The sequence below is a fragment of the Amia ocellicauda genome, chromosome 23 (genome assembly GCF_036373705.1).
Source record: "Amia ocellicauda isolate fAmiCal2 chromosome 23, fAmiCal2.hap1, whole genome shotgun sequence".
Classification (NCBI taxonomy): Eukaryota; Metazoa; Chordata; class Actinopteri; order Amiiformes; family Amiidae; genus Amia; species Amia ocellicauda.
The window spans coordinates 10,132,577-10,156,519 of NC_089872.1; the positions used below are offsets into that span (position 1 = coordinate 10,132,577).

Below are 23,943 nucleotides of genomic sequence, written 5' to 3' on the forward strand. Positions count from 1 at the left end.
TATAGGATTGTCTTTATTGTGCATACCTTTTTAAAATGTATAAGGTCTACTTAGTTCAACCAATAATATTTCTATGGAGAATAATCTCAGTAGTATTTGTTCAGATTCCCTCTGTAACTCACTGATTAACTCAAAAGGAGCACCACAGGATTTTGCAGCACATTGCTCACACTGCTATACTGTAATCTATAACCAAACACGCACTGTGTGCCGTATCCCTGTGAGGGAGCAGACACTGGTGTGTTGGAGCCTCCGTGCCTGTTTGCTCAGTGTTTTGTTTGCTCTGCAGTGTGCAGCTGCATTTCACAACATGTTCAGAGTGGCGGCCATCGCCTGAAGCCTCACGATTTCCATGTGCAAAACATGCAGGGTCATGGCGAAGGTGTTCGACTGCCTTAAAGGAGGAGCAGATAGCGAATTCTAAAGCGTTTGCTTTTCACCCCTGCTCTGTTCAATAGCCTTTACATCTGGTAAAACCATGTTGTTTATATCTGGTTTGTCTTAATGGGAAGTGTGAGATAGGTGGCATTCTCCTAGCCCACTGCACCATATTTTGCTTGGCCTAGTTTGAGTTCACGGTGCTGTCTTGATGCTCTGTGACATTTGCTCAGGGAGCAGCTTGCATGCCATCTAGCTCATAGAGAGAGAGAGAGAGAGAGAGAGAGAGAGAGAGAGAGAGAGAGAGAGAGAGAGAGAGAGAGAGAGAGAGAGAGAGAGAGAGAGAGAGAGAGAGAGAGGCCTTTCAGATGACTGGACACTTTCCCAAGACTGCCAGCTACCCTTTCCCCTCCCCCCCAGCTTCTGTTCTCCTGCTGAAACAATGGTCAGTTCTCCTTCCCCGCCCTGCTGTCAGTGTGATGCGGTGCAGGGAGTTGGTGTGTGATTCGGTGAGCTAGCAGTGAGCTGAAACTGATCGCTGGATATTGCCTGCTGCTGTGTCCCAGGCAACAAAGAAAATCCCTCCATTCCCCCTTATATTCTCATCATTCAATTTAGAAGGGTATGTCCTCACTTGCAAGGCAAACTGTGTCAGCATTTTTTTGTACTTGTTTGCTCCTGAAAGGAATCAGATCTGTATTGTAATGAGCTGGATATGCAGGATACATATATATATATTTATTTTTGTCCCCAATGACACAATGTACCACGGTTATGAAATCTGTTTTTGTTACTCCGTTTGTTTGTTTGTCTTGGTTGTATTTTTTTATATATGGAAAATGTTCATATGCTTCTGTTCTGTTATTGTTCAGTGTAAAGCAGCAAAATGTATCATGGGCATTCATATTACAACATAACCTGAGGTGGATGTTTTACTGTTATTCCTAGAGTAATCCAAAAGAAAAATGGAAAAGGATCATTTGAAAACATAATAAAGCTGTATAGTGGTGTGTTGCAGGGATGTCAGACTTGCTACCTGGAGGGTCTGCAGTGTCTTTTGGATTGCAACTGGGCCTTACTTCATCAATCTACAAATTGTATCAATTAGAAATGCATGACATTGTTTTAGAGGAGTTTGTGTAGTCAGAGATCTCTGCGCTTTTGCATCTCCATTTGGTGTGTAAACTTGCAAATTCACAATTAAATCGGGTAAAGAATGAGATGTCGGCAGCCAAAAACCGAAATCCTGTTAGGTCGCCGTTGTTCTTGTTATTCGAATCATACAGAATGTATGATTCGACATATTCTTTTGATTGATGGTGCATTACCTGTATCCACAGAGAAGTATTAAACTCATCCTGTTAATCTGCTGATCAAACCAATTAACTAATTTGCCATGGGGTTAGAACAAAAGTCGCTGTGGCCCTGCAAGGACTGAGTGTGAGACCCCTGCTGTATTGCAATACTGTAACCAAAGACCATTGGAAATATGTGTTTTATCTTTACCTAATCTTTTTCACTTTTTTTTTTTGTTCCTGAAGGCAGAGGAAAAGATTCAGCGGTTTCGAAGAACGGGAATAGTATGTGTGCCCTTTATGATTTCAATGTCTAAATCTCTTGCTTCTTTCCTGGGCTTTTTCTTCTTTTCTGTGTTTTCTTGTGGATGGATTTTCCCCCCTCTTTCCTAGACTAGGTGTGTGTGGTGGGTTGGGGGGGGGGCTCTGTCGTTGACTCCTGCTTTATCTAAGTGCTGTCACTGCAGGTCATCACCAGATCTCAGCAATCAGTAAACTGTAACCACAAGTGTTGCCGGAGACATTTCCTGTTGGGTGTGAGGTTTATTTTATCATAAAGTTATTGGTATATTCATTACTTGACTGTATGCATTTTCTCCTTCTGAATGAGAACTCTAGCTGTATATATCAAAATATCATTTTGGCACCATCATAAAATACCAAATTGTGCACTATTATAATCCACAAACAGAGCTTTGAAGCAAGATATACAAGCACTGGTGTAACATTACCAAATCCCTCCTCCTCAGAAACCCAGGCAACTTGTGACTACAATATATTACTCTTATATCTTATGTGGATGTCTGATTGATGTTAATAAGTACTTCTCATCCAAAACTCTGTGGAGGCGTGTCTGAGCAGTGCAACCTCTTACACACTACTTGCTCACAGGAATGCTTCTACTACTGCTATACTCTGTTTGTATGTTCTGCCCTGTGGCAGTGTAGTGCTAATGGAGTTACACTTCTACCTCTCTCTGAATCTCTGAAACCTTTCTTTTCCCTGTCTTACAGGCTTAATCCTTTATCTCCGTCCTATAGCTTCTGCTTTCACCTTTTGTTTGTTAGGACACTTTTAGATAACCGGTGCCCGGAGTGGGAAAGGAGATGAACTCTCCCACCGTCTGAGACGCACGGTGTACATAGCTGTCCCCGTCTGAGCTAAGTCAAACAAAATGGGAGAAAGTGGAGTGACGTTACAGTAGGCTCTTACAAGTGCCTGGATATCAGGTGCAGAAATATGATAATGATGCCGATTTTATACAAAAGAACAACAACTGAACAATAAAAAGCCACGTCATTCTGCTACTGCAAATGAAATGTATAAAAACCCAACAGAAATGTGGTATTTAGTGACTTCTAAGCACACACAAATATAGCTGTCGTAGTTCTAACGGCTTCTTTCTGAACTTTGAAATAATGTGCTCCAAGTTCAGAAAGCTTTAAATATGGACCCTCAAACAGATATTCTTAACTTAAATAAAAGAGTATTGAAACTGTGCTGATTTTAGACACTGTTTTAAACTGTGCGCTGGTTACTGAAACAGTCCTACTGCATAAAGGTTGGTTTCTCGTTTCTGATCTCCTCGGTGCTATGGGATTGTCTTTGAGAGCATGTCTAACCACTAATCATTTCTTCTTTACACATCTCCACCCTCTGGAGCCAGTGTGGCGTATGGCTCCTCCTCTGAACTAACCTGTCTGTCTGTAGAAGGCGCCGGGGCCGTTGTCGCCCTCGCACACAAGTGACTTAACACCTACACCCACTGCAGCCTTTCAGCTCTGATCGCCCGATGTTTAAGAGTTGCATGAAATGTGTCTGTGAAGCTGTGGGAATGCACATTATTAAGGATCTTTATAAACATATTTAAAACCGTTTAATGAGTATCTTCCTTTAGAACATTTTGGCAGCGCAACGTTCAAACAATCTGCTCGTTTGCATCTCATACTCAACTGATGAGGTAATTTTATTGTGCACTTGGTTCACACTGTGCAATGTGTCCCAAAAATTTGTGGAAGCACCACAGGTGGCAAGCAGTACATGACCCTGTGATGATGAGCCACAGCCTACAGACCATTTCAAAGCCTTTTCGCAGAGAAATTCTCAGTGTGAAATCTTCCTAGTCTACAAATGAACATGGGCGCCATTTCTGATCAGTTTGGCAGAGCAGCGGTTTATTAGTTTGTTCTTGATCGGTGTGTCTGTTTTATGTCTAATGTCCAGTGTGGCCTCTGCACTCCATTCGGAAACACCGGACCGATACGAGCGTCTGACATCAGTTTCCAGCTCCGTGGACTTCGACCAAAGAGACAACGTAAGTGATGCCGTCTTCTCCCCGACCCACTCCTCATGCCAGGACTGGGAAACGCACCACAGGAAATTTTTACTATATTTTTAAAGTACTCAAACTTGGAGAAACGAAATACCTTGATAGATATTTATTAGGCATGTTTACTGTGGTAGACCATGGTTCAAAACACAATCATCTTATGGTCAATTTTCCAGGGTAAATTTGCTTAAGGGACAGTTTAGCAGAGTCAGGCCGCTTCGTGACTGGGGAAGGTTCAGGTGAGGGAGAGAATCTGATCCTCCACCGCGTAGGCCTGACACCCACAAGGGGCCCGTCTTGCTTCCTTCATGCAAATCTCCCGGCTGATAAGGATTTTGACTTCAAAAACAGCTCCCAGGGGAGGAATCCGCCCCCTTCCCAACATCACAGCTCAGGAGAAATGAAAGGGGAGCGCCTCTAGCTTCAGTAATAAAATGGTAGCAGAAGGCAAATCCAATCTGAAACCTACAGTTTAACCTGATTGGGGGAGAAGCAATTTTGTCACTTTCTCTTGTTCCTCCAGTGAGGCGATTTCATTGTGAAGTGCAATCGATCTGTACTGAAGCTCTGTGGTTGTGTAACCGTGTCTCGCTCCTGACTATTGGACTGCGAGGAGCATGTTGCTGGGGAGCTGTCTAATTAAAACTGCAGTGAGGCATTCGCAGCCCAGTTGTAGCTAATTGATTCAGTCGGAAGACTACATCCAGCTTGGTTTATATGTCCGCTTTCATATTGAAGTCACTCGCCACCCTTAAATGACACCAGGATGGAGTGAAACGAACAAACGTTTACTGAAATAAAAGCAATGTTTTTGCTAGGTATCCCAGCATATAGATGCTTATACTGTATATAGAGTTGAATTGCACGTACATCCCTCTTCAGCGCAGTGTTACAAAACAGTTTAATTCCTGCTCGCTGCTGTAAATTAACTTGCGCTTTCTCTGAAGAGGAATTCAATTAGCGACCTCTGTTTAGGTCATTTAGTTGTCAGTCATCAACGGGCAATTTAGAGTTACGCTCTGCGGCTGCAAGACGATTCAAGATTAAAGGAGAAGTGACGGCATTCATCTCGGCCTCAACCGTATCTCCAGTGTATGGTATACCCCACCTTGTGGTTTGTGGGTTTTATCAGAACCTCCCAGTGTGTGATGGTTCTCTCTGCCTTCGAATGTGTTGTGATGGCAGATGCTGGTATCATTTACAAATCCGTCAGTCAGACCAGGGAACTGTGTCACTAACGACAAAAGCACATCCTTAAGGTGGCTGTTGTTTTTGACGGGACGGGTTTTATAAATATGAATTATTTATTAAAAATTGAACAGTGTTTTTTATCCTAAGTCGCAAACCTTGAAGCATTGTAATCGTACACTCTCTCTCGCTCTATTATTGAACACGCAGCACACCAAGAGTGAAACCTGAAACTGCATCGGAGTTTCTAAATGGCATGAAATGACTAAAAGGCTTTTTCTCCTCTTTGTAGGGATTCTGTTCTTGGTTGACTGCCATCTTCAGAATAAAGTAAGTACGCCCGGCCTCTTCGGAGAGACGCACAGCTCAAAAAGAACCGGCCAAGGGTGGTCTTTGATGTAGCAGAAGCCGGTATTCCTTGCAAAGCTACATCGCTTAGTTTCAGTTGTAAATTATTTATACTGCTTGTTATGAAACTTATGAAGGGGTGGGTTCCAAGATATTAACTTTTTCATTTGATTTGATGCAACACAAGTGTATTTCCCCTATATTGAAAGCATAAATCGTGGGAGAAGAGTTTATTTCCCTTCAGCTTCATTTCAGAAATCTCCAAGTGAGTCCACATGCACAACAGGACGCGCTGAAAAAAGCTGCAGTTTAAAGATGCTTCCTGTCTCCGGGCAGTTCGGATCTTGCAGGAATGCTGTCTGGTTCTGCACTTTGTGGCAGGATTACTGTGAGGTCATGTGCTCTGTTCTGCCCACCTATTGTTGCTAGGCTCAATAAACAAACGTTAAAGATGATTAGGCATCACGAAAGGTGGGAAGGTAAGGTTGGCACAGGGATCACATTTCATGCTGTTTGTTACTGTGCCCTCTGACGCGCTCCTCTTTCTGGCAGGGATGAAGAGATCCGGGAGAAGTGTGGGGGGGACGCTGTGCACTACCTGTCCTTCCAACGCCACATCATCGGCCTGCTGGTCGTGGTCGGAGTGCTGTCTGTGGGTATCGTTTTGCCGGTGAACTTCTCGGGAGACCTGCTCGGTGGGTATTGCGGGAGTTACATGTTTTTGGAAGCCCAGTATGCATAACAAATAAATAAATACACACACAGATATACAGACATACATGCATATTTCAGATACTCACTTTTATACACAAATTTGTATACTAGGAAGGTTATTTTATTTTTTATTTTAACAAGCACACTTGAACTTTTTGTGTTTAAACAACCTTCTTATTGAACTGCATACAATTAGGGTGGCCAGCTGTCCACATTTATTCCTGTCAAAATTACTTGTCTCTTAAAACGAACTGTCTCTTGCTGACAGCACACATCAATTACCAGTGAGACTGATGTTTTTCACTCTCTAAAAGACATGGCTGATTGACACAATCATTACTCTGCGCCTGTATTCCTTCGTTGCAGTTTTGTTATTTTAACCAACTCTCAATGGATCCTTCCAATTGTCTTTTACTGCTTCTACATTTTTATTTCTCCATCCACAATATCTTGGTTTTGTGAAACAAGCTGTAATTAGTCATTAGTAATGACATCCACCTTGCTGTCAGAAAGTGTTTTTTCTTTTCACATAAAAGATTTACAGCAACTTGTGCCTCCAAGACAGGTGAAGATTTGTCGTCCATTTTCAGCAATTGTAACTGCTTGTTAGTTATACAGTGTATAGTGTTGATTTTATTTAATCTGGCCCTCCCTAATGAAAAAGTCTTGTGACTGACAGCTAAAGTCTAATTTATACTTCTGCGTCTGCGTCTTTGCGTACATGCGCGGGCATCGTACACAGACGGTGGCATAGGTGTCTGCCAACATACTTGTACGTAACGTTGACGTGTGGATAGGGGGCAGTGTCACATTTACACATCACAATCTACAGAAACGGAAACCCATTTTATATGGTGATTGTATGGATGTAAATTAACACATACTGTTAATGACATGTTACAGAAATTACACCCACAAATACAAATTGCGTTTCAGCTGTTAAACTCTAAATACGCTCTTCTCCAACTGCCAGACCTGCAGTTTATGTGATAGCTACTGAATATAATAAATATAGCCGACAATATGGGCTTTGTAATCAAATTAGTCATTGTGAAAGATTTATAATCATGTTGATTTGTTAAACACGTGATTTTCTACACATCATATATTCATTATTATTATTATTTATTGTATTAGATTTGCACCTAATATAGCTCTCGTCTGATCGGCTCAGCAAGTTTCTAACTTTCCTTTGGAATTCAATCTTGATCTCGTTGCAGACCCAGGTCTCTTGATTAATGCTTTGATCAGTCACCTGTCTGATCATGAATGCCAATTGTTCATTCCGTCCACGGAAAGCAAAGTACATTTTATCTTTCGTCCAAAATTGCCAAGCTCAAAATACTTGGGCATTTCGTGGGATAAAATGTGAATTATGTTCACGAAATGTGAATTATATTAATGAAATGTGCAGTTGAAGTGACAAAATACTCATTATGTGCACAAATGCAACGGCTCCTCTGCGAGCCTGTGCGGGCTACACTTACCCAGAAACCCCTGCTCTGCGTCACTATGCAGAGACGCATATGCGTACCTAAGCAGAAGTGTAAATCGGCCTTAATCAGGTGACATTGGATGTATTCTTCTGCGTGTGCCCACAACTGCTCCCAAAGATGGTTATTTGACAGAAGACAATTAATAAATTTTGTCTTAATATTCATTGTTTTGCAAACTATTAAAAATGTATTAGATTTGATGTACACTCTTTTATTAGGATTATTAGGAACACCTGTTCAATTTCTCATTAATGCAATTATCTAACCAACCAATCAAATGGCAGTTGCTTCAATACATTTAGGGGTGTGGTCCTGGTCAAGACAATCTCCTGAACTCCAAACTGAATGTCTGAATGGGAAAGAAAGGTGATTTAAGCCATTTTGAGCGTGGCATGGTTGTTGGTGCCAGACGGGCCGGTCTGAGTATTTCACAATCTGCTCAGTTACTGGGAATTTCACGCACAACCATTTCTAGGTTTTACAAAGAATGGTGTGAAAAGGGAAAAACATCCAGTATGCGGCAGTCCTGTGGGCGAAAATGCCTTGTTGATGCTAGAGGTCAGAGGAGAATGGGCCGACTGATTCAAGCTGATAGAAGAGCAACTTTGACTGAAATAACCACTCGTTACAACCGAGGTATGCAGCAAAGCATTTGTGAAGCCACAACACGTACAACCTTGAGGCGGATGGGCTACAACAGCAGAAGACCCCACCGGGTACCACTCATCTCCACTACAAATAGGAAAAAGAGGCTACAATTTGCACAAGTTCACCAAAATTGGACAGTTGAAGACTGGAAAAATGTTGCCTGGTCTGATGAGTCTCGATTTCTGTTGAGACATTCAGATGGTAGAGTCAGAATTTGGCGTAAACAGAATGAGAACATGGATCCATCATGCCTTGTTACCACTGTGCAGGCTGGTGGTGGTGGTGTAATGGTGTGGGGGATGTTTTCTTGGCACACTTTAGGCCCCTTAGTGCCAATTGGGCATCGTTTAAATGCCACGGCCTACCTGAGCATTGTTTCTGACCATGTCCATCCCTTTATGACCACCATGTACCCATCCTCTGATGGCTACTTCCAGCAGGATAATGCACCATGTCACAAAGGTTGAATAATTTCAAATTGGTTTCTTGAACATGACAATGAGTTCACTGTACTAAACTGGCCCCCACAGTCACCAGATCTCAACCCAATAGAGCATCTTTGGGATGTGGTGGAACGGGAGCTTCGTGCCCTGGATGTGCATCCCACAAATCTCCATCAACTGCAAGATGCTATCCTACCAATATGGGCCAACATTTCTAAAGAATGCTTTCAGCACCTTGTTGAATCAATGCCACGTAGAATTAAGGCAGTTCTGAAGGCGAAAGGGGGTCAAACACAGTATTAGTATGGTGTTCCTAATAATCCTTTAGGTGAGTGTAGAGCTCAATGTAATATGAATGACTGTGAAATGTTTTTGTGTCCCTACTCTTGCCAACGGTTTTGTTCGAAAAGCTTCCCTTCAAAGAGAGAGATTCTAGTGTCTCATTTAACTGGTTTTACACTGCACTTTCACTTAAAATTTATTTTTATTTCTTTCTCTACATATAGAAAATAATGCCTACAGCTTTGGACGAACAACTATTGCCAACTTAAATTCTGGGTGAGTATATCATACTGACAAGCAACACAATTGTATTTGTATATTAAATTTAGACCGGTTATTCTGAGAATGGTATTTACCCCACTCATAATATTACATTTGCACACACACTAAGCGCTTTTATTAGAGAACAAACACACTCCTCAAGTTACAGGATCAGCATTTCTTGAAGTATTCATCAAGCCATTTGTTACAAGCTTGTCAAAACAGTCATTAATATATAATTACAAAAGTAGACACACCTGCTTAAATACATTTGTGAAGTTTTGTGTTTGCCTGTGGGGAAGTTTATTCCTGTATGTCTTTATGCACATGTATAAAAGTGGTGCAGTTGTATAAGAGGAAAATGTTCAAAGTCATTGGCCTACCACAGGCTGAGATATCTTTCCATTTGTTTCTTTCATCAGGGCTAACTTACTCTGGTTGCACACTTCCTTCGCCTTCCTATACCTGCTGCTGACAGTGTACAGCATGAGGAGACACACATCAAAGATGCACTACAAGGAAGATGATCTGGTAAGATGACCCACCCAGCAAGATGGGCATGTACAATCATTCAGGATATGACAAAAAACTGTCAGGATTAAATGCAGTGTTTTAAGGAGCACTATCTTGTAAGCACATTAGAAGTTAGTGTAAAGCTGTACTCTAGTTCTAGTTCTGATGCTTTCTAATTATATCTCCCAGTTAAGTGTCTGATCCTGTGATTGTTCAGCTGAACACAGGCCTCCTCTGACAGTTGTTTGAAACTGGTACACCAGAAAGCCAGGCAGTCGCTAATGTGACGTTTCACTCCGGTGACGTTGCGGTAGACTTGTCCTAGTTTCACCGTCGACGGTTATCTTTACTCTCACGGGAAATTGGAGATAGCAGAGAGTCTTCGTGGTATAAAAGCCAACTGCTCTATGTATGGGGAAAACTCCCCTCAAATACCGCTGTCAGAGGGCAGAATTGCCAGAAAACGACTGGGCTTTAAAAGATGACTTTCCGTAACTGCCCAAACACCACCTGACTGTAGATGACTGCAGAACATTGATGTTTATCGCTTTTCTCTCTATTCCCATTTAGGTGAAACGGACTTTATTTATTAATGGGATTTCCAAGTACGCTGAAGAGACCCAGATAAAGCAGCATTTTGAGTAAGACTTTTTTAATGATCTGTACGTAAAGTGCAGCACTGCAATTCCTCTTAAAAGTAACATGCCTGATGTCGAGGTTTTGAAGCCACTTGTGGCCTTTGTTATCTAACAGGATATTCTGCTTTTGCACTGTATATTTTGCATACCCTACAGCACCAAACAATAATGTGGCATTTCCACTATTAATCTGCACTATATAGATTGGCGTCCGTTTTCTCCTGTGGTGTACCACATATTTGTCGAGCCCTGGCATTTTTGCAGATGTTTAGTAAAGTTCCGGTCATATTTTCTGTTCCCAGACAAGCCTACGAGAACTGCCGGGTGCTGGAAGCTCGGCTGTGTTACAACGTGGCTAAACTGATGTCCCTCGACGGGGAGAGGTAAAACTTCGCCTGTCTCCTGACATGAGCTTCTTCTTAATACCAGTTTGAACTCGCTGTAATTGGATGCCCTACCCTACGTCCCTCTGCCTTCCCGAGAGTAATGTTAGCTTCGATACACCTCCCAGTGGGGCCCATGGGGTATAATGAGCCTGTTATAGTGACATCACTCCCCTGGTGTCTCAGGTGTAATATTGCACAAGCATGTGTATTGACTTTGACATGCAACCCAATGTATATTAATTCTGTATGAGCCTTATCCTTGGACTTCGTACTGTCACTGGTTTTCAGATTTCTCATTCAATTTTATTTATTTGTGTGAAATGGGGAAAGTGTGGGAAATTGTGCTTGTTCACGTTAAGAAGAATGTAAACGTGTGTAAGTGCACTGCACTCGGACATCTTGTGCTATTGTGGCCACGTTGTGCTTTCAGGAAAAAGGCAGAACGCAGCAAGAAGTTCTTCACAGACCTGATGTCAAAGGAACACATGCCCACCATGATTAACCCCAAGCCCTGCGGCCACCTCTGCTGCTGTGTCATCAAAGGCTGTGAGCAGGTAAACCCACGCAGAGCTCCAGGATGGCTCTCGAACTCTGCCCTCTAGTCCTCTAGTCCTCATCGACTGAGCTCTCCAGGCCCTGAAGGGGAATGTAAAACTTGTTGTTTTGACCTGCACCTGCTCTCTGCATGATTACAGTCATGTGTCGAAGTCAAAAGTACAGCAGGTTAATATTCCCCCTCGTGTCTCTTTCCTTCTCTGCACAGGAGGAGGCTGTCAGCTACTACACTAAACTGGAGTCCAAGCTGAAAGAGGAGTACAGGAAAGAGAAGGAGAAAGTGAATACCAAGCCGCTGGGAATGGCCTTTGTCACATTCCAGAATGAAACCATGACCGCAATGTAAGGAAGCTGCCTGTGTTTCCACCTTCCCTGTGCCCGTAGTCCGTGCCAGCTCAGCCAGACTGCTCCCTTGCGGTGCTGCTTATTGGCTTGTGATTATTTGCTGGTTATTGCTTTTCTTTCCCAGGAAATCCGTGGCTGTCCTATTTTTTCTTTTTTTTTACATATTAAAAACCAGCGACTCTGAATGTGATTTGGAACGGTATTCAAAACCCCTTCCCTCCCCAACATTTGGCAAGATAAACCAATGATTTACACTACCGCCCGTGTCCAGACACTCAGGAAGACAGCCAGGGACAGAGGCGGCCAGCATCCTAATCATACTCTTATCTGCATCCTGCTGGCTGAATGCTTTATCGACGGCAATATTTAAAGCCTCTCCCGGTGTGCCCGGAGCAGCTGTTGTCAGGGTCTGTGTTGTCTGCTCACGTGTGTGTTGTGTTGCTGCATCCCCACAGCATCCTGAAGGACTTCAATGCCTGCCAGTGTCAGGGCTGCAAGTGCCGACGGGAGCCCAAGTCCTCCACCTACAGTGACACCCTGCACGTGCACAATTGGAACGTCACCTACGCCCCCGATCCACAGAACGTCTACTGGTGAGAGATGGGGTTTATCAATTGTAGGCCTCTATCTTTACATCTGTACATCTATCTAGTTGAAGATATCCACCCCTTGATCCATTTAGTCGATCAATATCATTCATTAAATCCAAACTGCTGCTCGGATGCTCGTCTCATTAGTACTTTGATCTGTTTGTTCCATATAGCCACAACCCTTCATCCTAAATCTAAAAATGTCTCATTAATAAATAAATCAGTCTGTTTTTTGTTTTGTTCCCTCCCAGTGAGCCAGTCAAAGTCCATGTTAAATATTTGATTTTTCTGTTTCCTTTCTGAATATCGTCAAACAGGTTAAATGCCTTGGCTAAAGACGTCTATTAATGACCCGTGAGTGACCGAATGAGTCTCCTTGTGTTTTGACAGGGAACACTTATCTCTGGGCGGCCTGTCCTGGTGGCTGCGCTGTTTTGTTATCAACTGCATCCTCTTCCTGCTGCTCTTCTTCCTCACCACCCCTGCCATCATCATCACCACCATGGACAAGTTCAACGTCACCAAGCCCGTGGAGTATCTGAACGTAAGGGCCCCACACCACGTCTCAGGATGTTTTTTCTCTGGGGCATCTCAGTTTTGTTCCAGAGGAGCGCATGGTTTCGTTTATTAAGCTAATCTTGTGCTAAATTTGATTGATTGACCTTTTCTTCATTCACTAAGGCTTCACTAATACATTAAATTTCACTATAGAAAACTCAAAAACGGCCTACCTGATAAATAAACCGGATAAATGTAGCAATCCCAAGAAACGGGGAAGCTGAAATCTTCTTGGGCTCCTTGCTTTTTAGGACATTTTAAGACATATTATTTGGTGGGTGGACATAAAATAATTGTCTTTTACTGCTGAAATATTTTTATGGTGGCACATTGTTTTATGTTTCCTATGTAAACTGAAGCACCAACACAGTGTTCAATTTGTGTGTCCTTCTTTTCCTGTCTCTACAGAATCCCATCATCACCCAGTTCTTCCCCACCCTTCTGCTGTGGGCCTTTTCAGCCCTGCTGCCCACCATTGTGTACTACTCGGCCTTCTTCGAGGCCCACTGGACTAGGTACGGTGCACAGAGAAACACAGAATAATGAAAACGCATGAATAACACACAACTCTCAGTCAGTCTTTCTCTTACTATAGGCTGAACGAATCAGGAACTTAGTTGTTAGTATTATTAATGATCAACAAGAAAAAATGAACTCCCAGACCGTAAGTCTCAAACAAATGGAAATATGTTTGTTTTATTGGGGGGGGGGGTGTAAATGACAATGAAAATTACCCACTTTAATTATCAATTAAATTATTAATTATCAATTAATTATTCAATACTTTTACATTTGTTTGCGTTGAGTTTGTGTCTGGCTCCGTTCTTATTTTTCTTGTTGATAGATTGTTTCATTGCCCCTGGAGTATCCAAGAGTACCGATTACATGTCTGGATTAATATTTATGAGAAGTGCTTTGCCATTGATTATCTGGTCACTGCCTTTGAATCCTGAACTGTAGTGCGCAGTAGTCACCAGCTTTCAGACTGACTGTGTTTGTTTGTTTCCATTCCCAGGTCTGGGGAGAACAGGACAACGATGCACAAATGTTACACTTTCCTCATATTCATGGTCCTACTGCTGCCCTCCCTTGGACTGAGCAGGTGAGAGTTGGTCTCCAAACAACCACAAGAAACGTTCAGACTGAAATTTCAGTCAAATTAATATCATAACTATTTCTCTGTTTGAGGAACTTCATTCATGTTGTAGTCGGTACGTAGCTGCCAAGTGGATCCCAACAGATCCATACACAGATGAAATGCAGCCAGTATATGCTCAAGAAGACCAGCACAGTTAACAAGGACTTAATGTGTAAAAATATAAGAGATGTATATAAAATAACTATATGTTTTATTGGCAAAAACACCAGTGAAGAAAAGGTTTAATAAGGTTTTTCTCTGAATTGGAGCAGCAGCTTTGCTTTCATTTTAATTCTACAATTATACACCACCCTGCGATTGATTTTGAAGTGATCTACTTTTTGTTTTTGCAGCTTGGATCTTTTCTTCCGCTGGCTGTTTGACAAGAAATTCTTGGCCGATGCAGCAGTTAGATTTGAGTAAGTGCAATCTGATTTTTACTCTGTAAGAACTAAAACAAAACGTATTTACGGTGCCCTACAATGTTACAGTGTTTACGGTCTATTCCCACTGTGCCAGTGACATAGCTGAGAAACGCATTCCTGTCAGTCTAGCGTCCAAAACTTCCCATCAGCCTGGTTTTGGCAGCAGGTCGGTGTTCAGTGGTAAAGGTCGCACCCTTTTCCGGACAGTCGGTCTTGTTTTTCGTTTTCTTTTATGCCGTTTCTATTCTGGGCATGCTCTGTTATCCCAGTGTGTTCTGGTGCTGGTCACCTGCTCAACATGGCCGCTCTGCTTTTGTGTGTGTTTAGGTGCGTCTTCCTCCCGGACAATGGCGCCTTCTTCGTGAATTATGTCATTGCGTCCGCCTTCATCGGAAACGCCATGGACCTGCTGCGGATTCCCGGTCTGCTCATGTACATGATCCGCCTGTGTCTGGCCAGATCGGTGGCCGAGAGACGCAACGTGAAGCGGGTAGGGCCTCGCTATTAACACTCATGTGCAGGAAACTTGGCGTGGTTTATGAATACGTTGGTAGGATGTAATGCGATTATACAATCACATTTCCCATCATTTGGCGTTAGTTGGGATGTTGCTTAATTTATTTACTGGGGCAAAGTTAGTTTTTTGTTTGTATTTTTAGCCATTTTATTATATTATTTATTACCTATTTTTCAAAAGGTTGATCTGCTGACTGGATGATCTTCACCAGTTACTTCACAAAAATTTCAGATCTGAAACCCAAAATATAGGCAAAATATAAAAGTTATTGATAAAGTAGTAATAGTAGTATTTTTTTATTTATTTTTAATTGAGTGGAAAATGTTCCAGTTGTACAAGTCAACTGCACAAAACAACAATAATTTCTGAGAGTATTGAAGGTATCCGCAGAGCCTGTTGTGCTTCAAATCGTGCGGATAACGCTTATCAAATCAAACGCACCTCTCTCCTCAGCACCAGGCGTACGAGTTCCAGTTCGGGGCTGCCTACGCCTGGATGATGTGCGTCTTCACCGTAGTGATGACCTACAGCATCACCTGTCCCATCATCGTCCCATTCGGTGAGTCCCGCCATTGAGCAGCGCCCTAAACACTTCGAGCCCTAAACGCTGAACGTGAACTCACTTCTGCAGCCTCCTGGGAGGATATTAGACCTTGTCAATCCACCTTAAGAAAATAAATTATGTGAAACGGAATTTGAAGAAAACAAAATCTTAAATGTGACGCAAGGCATCAATCAATCTTGGGTGAACTGTTGCCCCCTGCCGTTTGTACACAGAATTACACTTCCAGCTGAATATGGGTCTGTATAAAGCAGAATACATTTTTTTTTTTTAATACATTTTCGAAGCTGAGACTGTAGAGACTTCCTTAAGAAGCCTCTATTCAGATGAGATGTAACATGGCTTACTTTCATATTTCTGTGTTTGTGCAGTTTGTATTTATTTAAAGGGAGGGAGCTGATAATTGCCCTGGAGACGGACACCCACCCACACTAGTGGGGCTGTTTTGTCCGTTATGTTGAAACGCTTACATTTAGGGTGTGGTGTTTGAAGAGTACAGTACACTGTATAACAAGCAAGCTTGTCAGGGTTCTTCATTTCTCTGGAACATATCTGGTCAGGCCTTGCTCTATTTGTGAGCCTGTAAGCCCAATTCATTGCCATACTCGTACTCTGACTGCCCCCTGTGCCCGCAGGACTGATGTACATGCTTCTGAAGCACCTGGTGGACCGGTACAACCTCTACTACGCCTACCTGCCGGCCAAACTGGACAAAAAGATCCACTCTGGGGCTGTGAACCAGGTGGTGGCCGCCCCTATCCTCTGCCTCTTCTGGCTCCTGTTCTTCTCCACGGTCCGTACAGGTGAGATACGAGCCTGACCAAGGGTAGCCCCCCTAGGCTTACTTGGCTGAAACCTCTGCTGTTTTTTAAGTAGGAACTACATAGATATTGCCACTTTACTCTCTTTTTGTGCATCTTGGCAAGGTTTCTATACTGAAGTGCCCTTCCCCATTCATGGATGTGATTTCCCTTACCAACACCCAGCCCGGAAGCCCCACGATCTACCCTTTTAAACGCCTTCGCTCTTTCCTCCCACAGGCTTTGTGGCGTCCACCTCGATGTTCACCTTCGTGGTGCTCATCATCACCATCGTGGTCTGCCTTTCTCATGTCTGCTTCGGGCATTTCAAATACCTCAGCGCTCACAACTACAAGGTAAGGCAGTCATATCGGCCCCTGGAGAAATCCGAAATGTCGTACTGATGTCAAGTATGTACCGGCTTCAACCTCCCAGAGGGCCTCGTCTGCCTTTTGGGATTGTCAATGTCTCGCTCGGCCGGCATCCTGAGACTGGCCACATTGCCTCCTCTCTCCTCTCTTTTTTTTGTAATCCGTACCATGTTGCGTTTGTTTACAGATTGACACCCAGGACACGGATATCGATGGGGTTGAAAATGGCCGGCCTGCAGGTTCCTCTCCGTCTGGGAAATCTGCAGTAAGTTCATACTCCTTTTGGGCCTTGCTCTTTTTCCTCATACTCTCACCTCAAACGGCTAATGGAGAGAAACCCTGGGAACAGATTGTATATATTTTTTAACAATATCTGGATCTTGACCAAGTAAGGTCATCATTCAGAATTCAGTTGGCATTGTGAGCGAAGCAGTGGGCTTATTTATTGCTCTAGGGGTGTAGCTCCTCAAGGCTAAACTCATCACTTCTTTCTTTCTTGTCTCCTCCTCGCCTTTGGCTTTCCTCCCGGCAGATGTACATCGCTCAGGTGCTCCAGGACCCCAACTCGGACGAGACGGGCACCGGCAGCGGGGAAGAGGATGGCCAGGGCTCCTCCCAGGATGAAGAGATGATCAATGCAGGGAACGGCATCAACGAAGCGGACTTCCACTCGGGAGAGGACAGCCTCATAGCCAACGAGGTGCACCATTAACAGACGATGCTGCGAGAGACCGAGGGAATGAGAGAGTGAGAGAGAGAGAGAGAGAGAGAGAGGGACCTTAAAGTACGATATGAAAGAAGGACCAGGGGAAGTACCGATGGAAACCAACTCAACGCAACACTACACTAACAGCGCTACCAGACTCCAGGATCTTCTCTGACACAGCCCTCGCCCTCCCCGCCCATCTCTCCATGCGTCTGTGTCTTCGGTTTGTGGGGGGCCTGGTAACCACAGGGCTCTACAACCGCTACAGCCACTGTTTGGTTTTCTGCCACCGGGGAGAGGGAAGAGTTACACGCATCTCCTGTAGGTTCATTTTTCTAACGCTTGTCGGGCTTGACAAAACAAAACCGGAAAGAATTTTTATCCAGATAAATAAATTCCGGTGGAGGACTTTTTTTATACATCACCAATGAGGCTAAATAAAATCAATAAATCAATAAAATAGGTGTTCAGTAAGGTCCCCCCTTATATATTTAAGACTACTAAAACCATAAGGTGTGAATATTGTATTTGCTTTATTTATTTTTAACACCTCGTTGCATCTTTTTTTTTTTTTTTTTTTTTGTACTGCTGCAGAACAAAAAAATACTACTTGCCGAAGTAGCAACTGTGTTCCCAGCCTGGCACTGTGTCTAACATCGAAGGACTGAAGAGTCACAAACACAATGCCTTGCACGTTTGTAATATTCCCAAGAAGAGAAAACACTGATTTTCCTTCACACTGGGCTTGTTTGTTTGTTTGCAACACTAATTACAACACAGTGCTTCGCTTTATTTGTATAAAAAAAAAATAAGGAAAAAAAAAAAAAAGTTCCACTACCAAACAGAATACCTGACACTGAATACGGACTGATATTGTATGTGGATGAGGGTTTCCGTGTGCTTCGGTCCCAGGGCTAGCTTTTGCACTGTTTTTGATACTTTTCTTCTGAAAACTACTGAGGATTGTATTGCACCGCAGGGACTGTCCGATCAATGTTACCGGGGACATATGCTTTTCGTACTGTTGAGGGGCAGGGCATAGTGGGAATCGCACACAGAGGAATGGCTCGGTCCAGGCCGGGGGCAGATATACAAGCTCTCTAATCACAGTCTGGAAAAGATGATCCTCTTAATCAAACACTAAGTGCTGTCCGCAGTCCCCCTCTGTAACCGAGACGGAGTACCCGGCTGTAAATGCTATTCTGTACAAAATGTTGTCCCCTCAGTGTTACTTGTGTCGCTAATTTTAGCAGGGATATTGATTAGGACAAAAATAGATTAATGCTCTTAATGTAGACCATTTTGTGAATACATTACTACACATGACATTTTCCATGCTGTAGAGCAACAAAAATGAATAAACCTGTATGGTTTGGATATTTCGATTCGTTCCTCTGAAACATAATCGTCACATGGACATGCTTGCCCAGTTCAATTACTTTGTCGCTAATTGAGACAATGGACAGACTTAAGCCCTTGTGATAAGTCCAAATAACTGACATTTTTACTGTTCTTTTCTTTTTTTTTTTTTACATATGCGTGCTTATGTATATAGAGTGCATGTCCAAATTTGTTCTCCCACTTTCCTGGCCAACACTAGAATGTTTCCTACACTGTGTTGGCTCATCGGTGCAACCCGTGCATAAAGGTGGACTGGACGTTGCTGACCGTTGTCACTCTCACCATATTACGTCAGAGTCTTTGTGTGCCGGTTTAGAAGTGGAACAGCAAGGCCATTTCCATATCCATAATGATGAATGCTTTTTTGAGGGTTTTTTCCCCTTCCAAACTCATGGGAATGGCGGTTTGCTGAGACTCATCCCATGCATCCACAGCCCGGATGGTCTTCTCTGCTCTGAGTGAACGCCAGCCCATTTTCTGATCGATTCCCTGTACAGTTTAGTCTGATACCTCTAACACAACTGAATGGCAAAGAGCGATTGACTTCATGATTGTAAACCAGGCTTCCCGGGACCTGCTTGGTGTAGATTGAGTGTGAGGTAGTACAGTGGTTACTGTAAAATCAAAATGTTATTTTTCCACCTATCATACCTACCTAACTACTGTAAATACACTACTGAACTGGAATATTGCTTCAATGTGTTGAAGAGGACACCACCAGTTCTTTCAGTTCATGTGCTAAGTTTATATTTTTGGGGAATTGTTTGGTTTTCCTTATAAAAGCAGCTTCAGCAATAGCCTAGTTCTGATAGGAGAAAAGCCTGCATTAAAGACCAGTGTATATCCCTTAAGCTGTGGTATCTATTATCAACCATCACAGCCTGCCGTGGTCTCCATTAAAATCAGGATTGTATCTCACCCCACATATTTTCTGTTAAACTTTTAAATGCTACATTCAAATGTGTAAGGCTGACGTCTTCAGCAGGATGACACTGTGCCCTCAGAGCTGGGCTTCTCTTTGTTACCGTATACTAATATATGGGTGGGGGGGGATCCTCATGGACTCCGCAACATATCTAAACGCATCATACAAGCAATGTACCGAGTTTCACTTATGACTATAACCAGAACACAAAAACCATTCAGGAGTTACAGCGCTTCGTGAGCTTTTTGCTTTCCTAAATTGTGAACGATGATTGCGTTGAATATCGGCAGGTGACTGTAGGGTGCAAAAACTGTTGAGCAAGACCCAGGCCTCTGTTGAGAAGGGTAGTAAGAAGGATCAGTGAATCAAGACGTTTGAGACTGTAGTTTAAAGAATGGGGCTGTTTGAATCCAGTGGATTATCTGCCTCTTTAAGGATGCAATGTTTTAACCTATAATAGCAATTTACTAAAGAGCAGGTGGAGCTGCATGAACCAATTTGCTGGACGGAGATTCATAGGAGGGGTCATGACGGACGACCGGGGTGATTAGCTCTTTGATTCAAAGCGAAGGAACTTCACAAATGAAAGACAAAATCCTAAAAAATAATAATATTGAATTACTGCATTTAACTTGTAGTAATAGCTCAATTATATTGAGTCAGTGTGCTCCCAGTGGTAGGGCATTGTCTACAAAAGGTTTGCTTTTTGGTTTTTGATTTTAGTTGGGGAAAGAAAAAGAAAAAAAATCATTTCCTCGGTGGATTGTCTCATTTGGATCATTTCCACAGTGCAATGCCCTCCCTCTCTAGGTGAGCCGCTCAGCTCACGATCGTGAACAAGAGCAAAGCCCTGTTGAACGTGGGTTGATTTAGCCGGCAAAACCCCTGCTGGGTGAATCTGTTCTCTCACATGGTGGGCCTCAAGGCTGAATTAGTTGTGGTCACTGCTGCACACACCTCAACTGAATATTGATCTGTGCACCTCCAAACCACCATCTTGGGACCTTTCAGTTGCATCTTCAGAATCAAGAGGCCCAGGCCTGGGGAGGGCAAAAACACCTGCCCTTCCCACTGCAGTATGGCCACTTCTTCTAGAACAATGCGGGGGCAATATGCTTTAATATACTAGCACCCCATGCTTAACCAAGTGTCTGCAGACAAGCATCAGATGGCAGTGATCCAGATTTTCTGAGAATACTCCAGATATTGCACAAGACCAGAGTTCTCCAAACTCCGAACTAGTTGTCCAAGACTGTCCGCATGTTGAATTTTATTTTCATTTCTTGTGATGTAGGCATCTCTGTAAAACACATACATGATACCTGGTTGGGGGTTTTGTTTTTCCTTTGGTTTGGTCGAATATATAAAAACCAACTGTGGAGTAACAGCTCATAATATACTAATCTACTCTGGGTTTTGAGAATGGAAAGGGAGAGGAAAAAAACGATTTTGCAGATGTACAGTACCAATGAATAGTGTTACTAATTCTGGCACTTACAGCAGGATCTCTTGAGATTTCTGTGCACAGCGGAGATTGATAGATTGATTAGAAACGCAAGGTAGACAATAAGCTAGGATAACTCTAGGACTTGTTTAGGAAAAGTTAAGAGGTCAGGTTTCATTAGGAATAGTTGAGATCCAGCTTGTTTTTGTCCAGTATGTTTTGGATGAGGTTCAGTGGACATTCCTGGAAAACGGGAACCAGTTGGACAGAGTTGTCGATGGATGTTGAAACGCAAGTTGTGCTGAACGGGGATCCATGAAAGACGAGTACTTTTTTAATAAGAGTCTGTTCACTAGAGGTCTCTGTATACACTGACTTTTTCTATACATTTTTATTCTCTGTACTTGATCTGGAAATGTCTGACAAACTGTTTCCATGTTGTGCCGATAACTTTAGGAATACGCAATATTACACCAGTCGGGACTGAAATGAATGCATCGAATATAAGGCTTAAAAAATACGTCTGAGTGCAATGTTTGAATATTGAGGCTCAGGTTTGTGGTTTTTGAAATGTTTGTTTTGTTTTTCAAGGCATTCGTTGATTTTCATTTAATTTCGTTTTTTTTTGTTTGGGGCCTGAATTTTGCTTTACGCGAGAAAATCGTACATCTGATTCACGAACAACGCTATGAGCATCTTGCCCACAGGGGAAATTAAGTACCTTTGTCGTTCGTGTCACTAAACATACCTAGACCTACCATTCACATACGTGCCCTTGTACGATTCCTATTGTGAGGATATTCATACCTAAACTAGGCCGACGTTTAACTGAACATGCAAAGCACATGTGTTTTTGAATGTGTTCTCAAAGTTATTTGCTGTTTATATTTTCAGTCCTTGAAAGTGTGATTTTTAAGGACTCTGGGTGGGCAGAACTTTTTCTAAACTCGTCCTGATGTGGACACGCTATTAGCAAATCTAAAAACCCCATCATCCTCGTTTCTCTGTCCTGTGGTTAGTTACTTTGCTGTTGTGAGCATGTGTTGTAAACTACTGTAAACACACTCCCGTAAAGGGTTTGAAATTAATGTATTTAAAATGAAGTAGCCAGCTGTCTTTCTAACCAGCTCAGACGCCCGTGTGTTTCTACGCTGTACAGCTTAAGCGCCCCTATGTTTTGGTAGCAGTTCATTTACAAGTTCTTTCTGAACAATACTTTAGTTACAGTATATAGGAGTCTTAAAATGCACAAAAGCTTTGAATTATTTTTGTAAACCGTACCAAAAAAGTCACTTTGTCCTCTTATGCATCTTCAGGATGTAATGTCTGTGATTCCATAACATATATTGAAATAATAATAATAATAAATCAATAAAACTCAATGGATAGCTATAATATCATTACTATTTCAAAGGAGGCCTAAACCACAGTAACCTGCATTGTTGTTCCACTATGGTATCCCACTAATTGTTTCCTTAAGACAAGAAACAAACGTCAGCTTACTTGTTGGTTTGATTTTGTTTTGTAATTTTTATTATTGTTATTATGACATTTTTCTAATCCATCATGGTAAATTCAAAGGCTGTGGTATGAAAGCACCAAGTAGTCATGGTCAAGGTTGTGCTAATGTGAAATATTTTTTTGTATATAGCCTTCAATAACAGCACTATCATTGTAAAGTAAAGGTAGTGTGGTGTTTATAAGTACATATGTACAGATTATGTAAGTGACGCACATGGGAGTGGGTGGGTAAATTAACATGTACAGGTAGTTACATTAGATTTTTTTAATCCTTTGCTTTACAGTATATGTTTTGCCATGACAAGTCTCTTTATAGGAGTTTTCATTTGTACTTATCTTGACCTTGCAGTTTCAATGGGCCGTTTTTGTTTTTCGTTTGTCTGTTTTTGTTGCATTTTCTTTTTTGTTTTGTATTGTTTTTGTCTAAAGGCGGTGTCTGTATGGTGAAACATTTGTAAATGTGTTTCAGTTCCTTGAACAACAATAAAATCGGTATTCATCCTCGGTTCATCCTGTTATTTGTAACCTCTGCCAGCCCAGGCACAGTAAGGAGATGGTAGCAAATCCCAGTGCGACATGGGGAAATGTATGTTGTTTTGCATGGACACACAGTGTAAAGGGGATGTGTTTAAAGAATGCAGATGTAACAGAATACCATCGTTCAAAGTCACATACTCCTCGAGTGTTGCATTTCCATTATAACATCATTATTCCCAATGAAGAACAGAAGACCCGTTGTCATTTGAACATCGTACGTGTAACGCCCTGACTGAAAGGTCCATTGTGTCAGGTGTGGCGACATGCAGACTAATTTCCTGTTTATAGAAGTGTGTCACTGATTTACAGTCGTTTAAATGACATTTAACTGAATCTATTATATGGTAACAACTGACCTGGAAAACCTGACATCATACAAACATAAATACATCACACCAAATAATGAAATGTCAGATCTTGAAACCTATTATGTATTTTTGACTTCATGCTTGTCTATAGTACTGCTATTTTACTTACATTTCATATTCAATGCTACACATCCAGTACTAGATTTATGTACATTTATCCTCACCCAGGTATATATGGGCTTACATGAATCCCTGTATTTTTTTAACGGAGTAGCGCAGGGGTGGCCATCCCTGGTCCTGGTGAGCCACGGGGTATGTTTT

General features: G+C 42.3%; 1 protein-coding gene across 3 annotated transcripts in view; it reads left to right on the forward strand.

The window, feature by feature from the left end:
- Nucleotides 1-23,278, forward strand: part of LOC136719229 (CSC1-like protein 2) — a 45,696-nt gene extending 22,418 nt beyond the window's left edge. For 2 of the 3 annotated variants that reach the window (XM_066697078.1, XM_066697079.1), the window contains exons 4-24: nt 1,920-1,958; nt 3,897-3,987; nt 5,483-5,520; nt 6,091-6,233; nt 9,346-9,397; nt 9,805-9,913; nt 10,466-10,536; nt 10,836-10,916; nt 11,350-11,473; nt 11,683-11,816; nt 12,275-12,412; nt 12,800-12,953; nt 13,376-13,482; nt 13,983-14,069; nt 14,459-14,524; nt 14,858-15,020; nt 15,501-15,606; nt 16,245-16,412; nt 16,650-16,765; nt 16,968-17,045; nt 17,313-23,278. In XM_066697078.1, coding sequence (XP_066553175.1) covers nt 1,920-1,958; nt 3,897-3,987; nt 5,483-5,520; nt 6,091-6,233; nt 9,346-9,397; nt 9,805-9,913; nt 10,466-10,536; nt 10,836-10,916; nt 11,350-11,473; nt 11,683-11,816; nt 12,275-12,412; nt 12,800-12,953; nt 13,376-13,482; nt 13,983-14,069; nt 14,459-14,524; nt 14,858-15,020; nt 15,501-15,606; nt 16,245-16,412; nt 16,650-16,765; nt 16,968-17,045; nt 17,313-17,492 — 2,245 coding nt within the window. In that variant the 3' untranslated portion in view covers nt 17,493-23,278. The remainder of the gene's footprint in view (nt 1-1,919; nt 1,959-3,896; nt 3,988-5,482; nt 5,521-6,090; nt 6,234-9,345; nt 9,398-9,804; nt 9,914-10,465; nt 10,537-10,835; nt 10,917-11,349; nt 11,474-11,682; nt 11,817-12,274; nt 12,413-12,799; nt 12,954-13,375; nt 13,483-13,982; nt 14,070-14,458; nt 14,525-14,857; nt 15,021-15,500; nt 15,607-16,244; nt 16,413-16,649; nt 16,766-16,967; nt 17,046-17,312) is intronic. The other variant, XM_066697080.1, reaches the window with a different exon arrangement.
- The last annotated feature ends 665 nt before the right edge of the window (nt 23,279-23,943 follow it).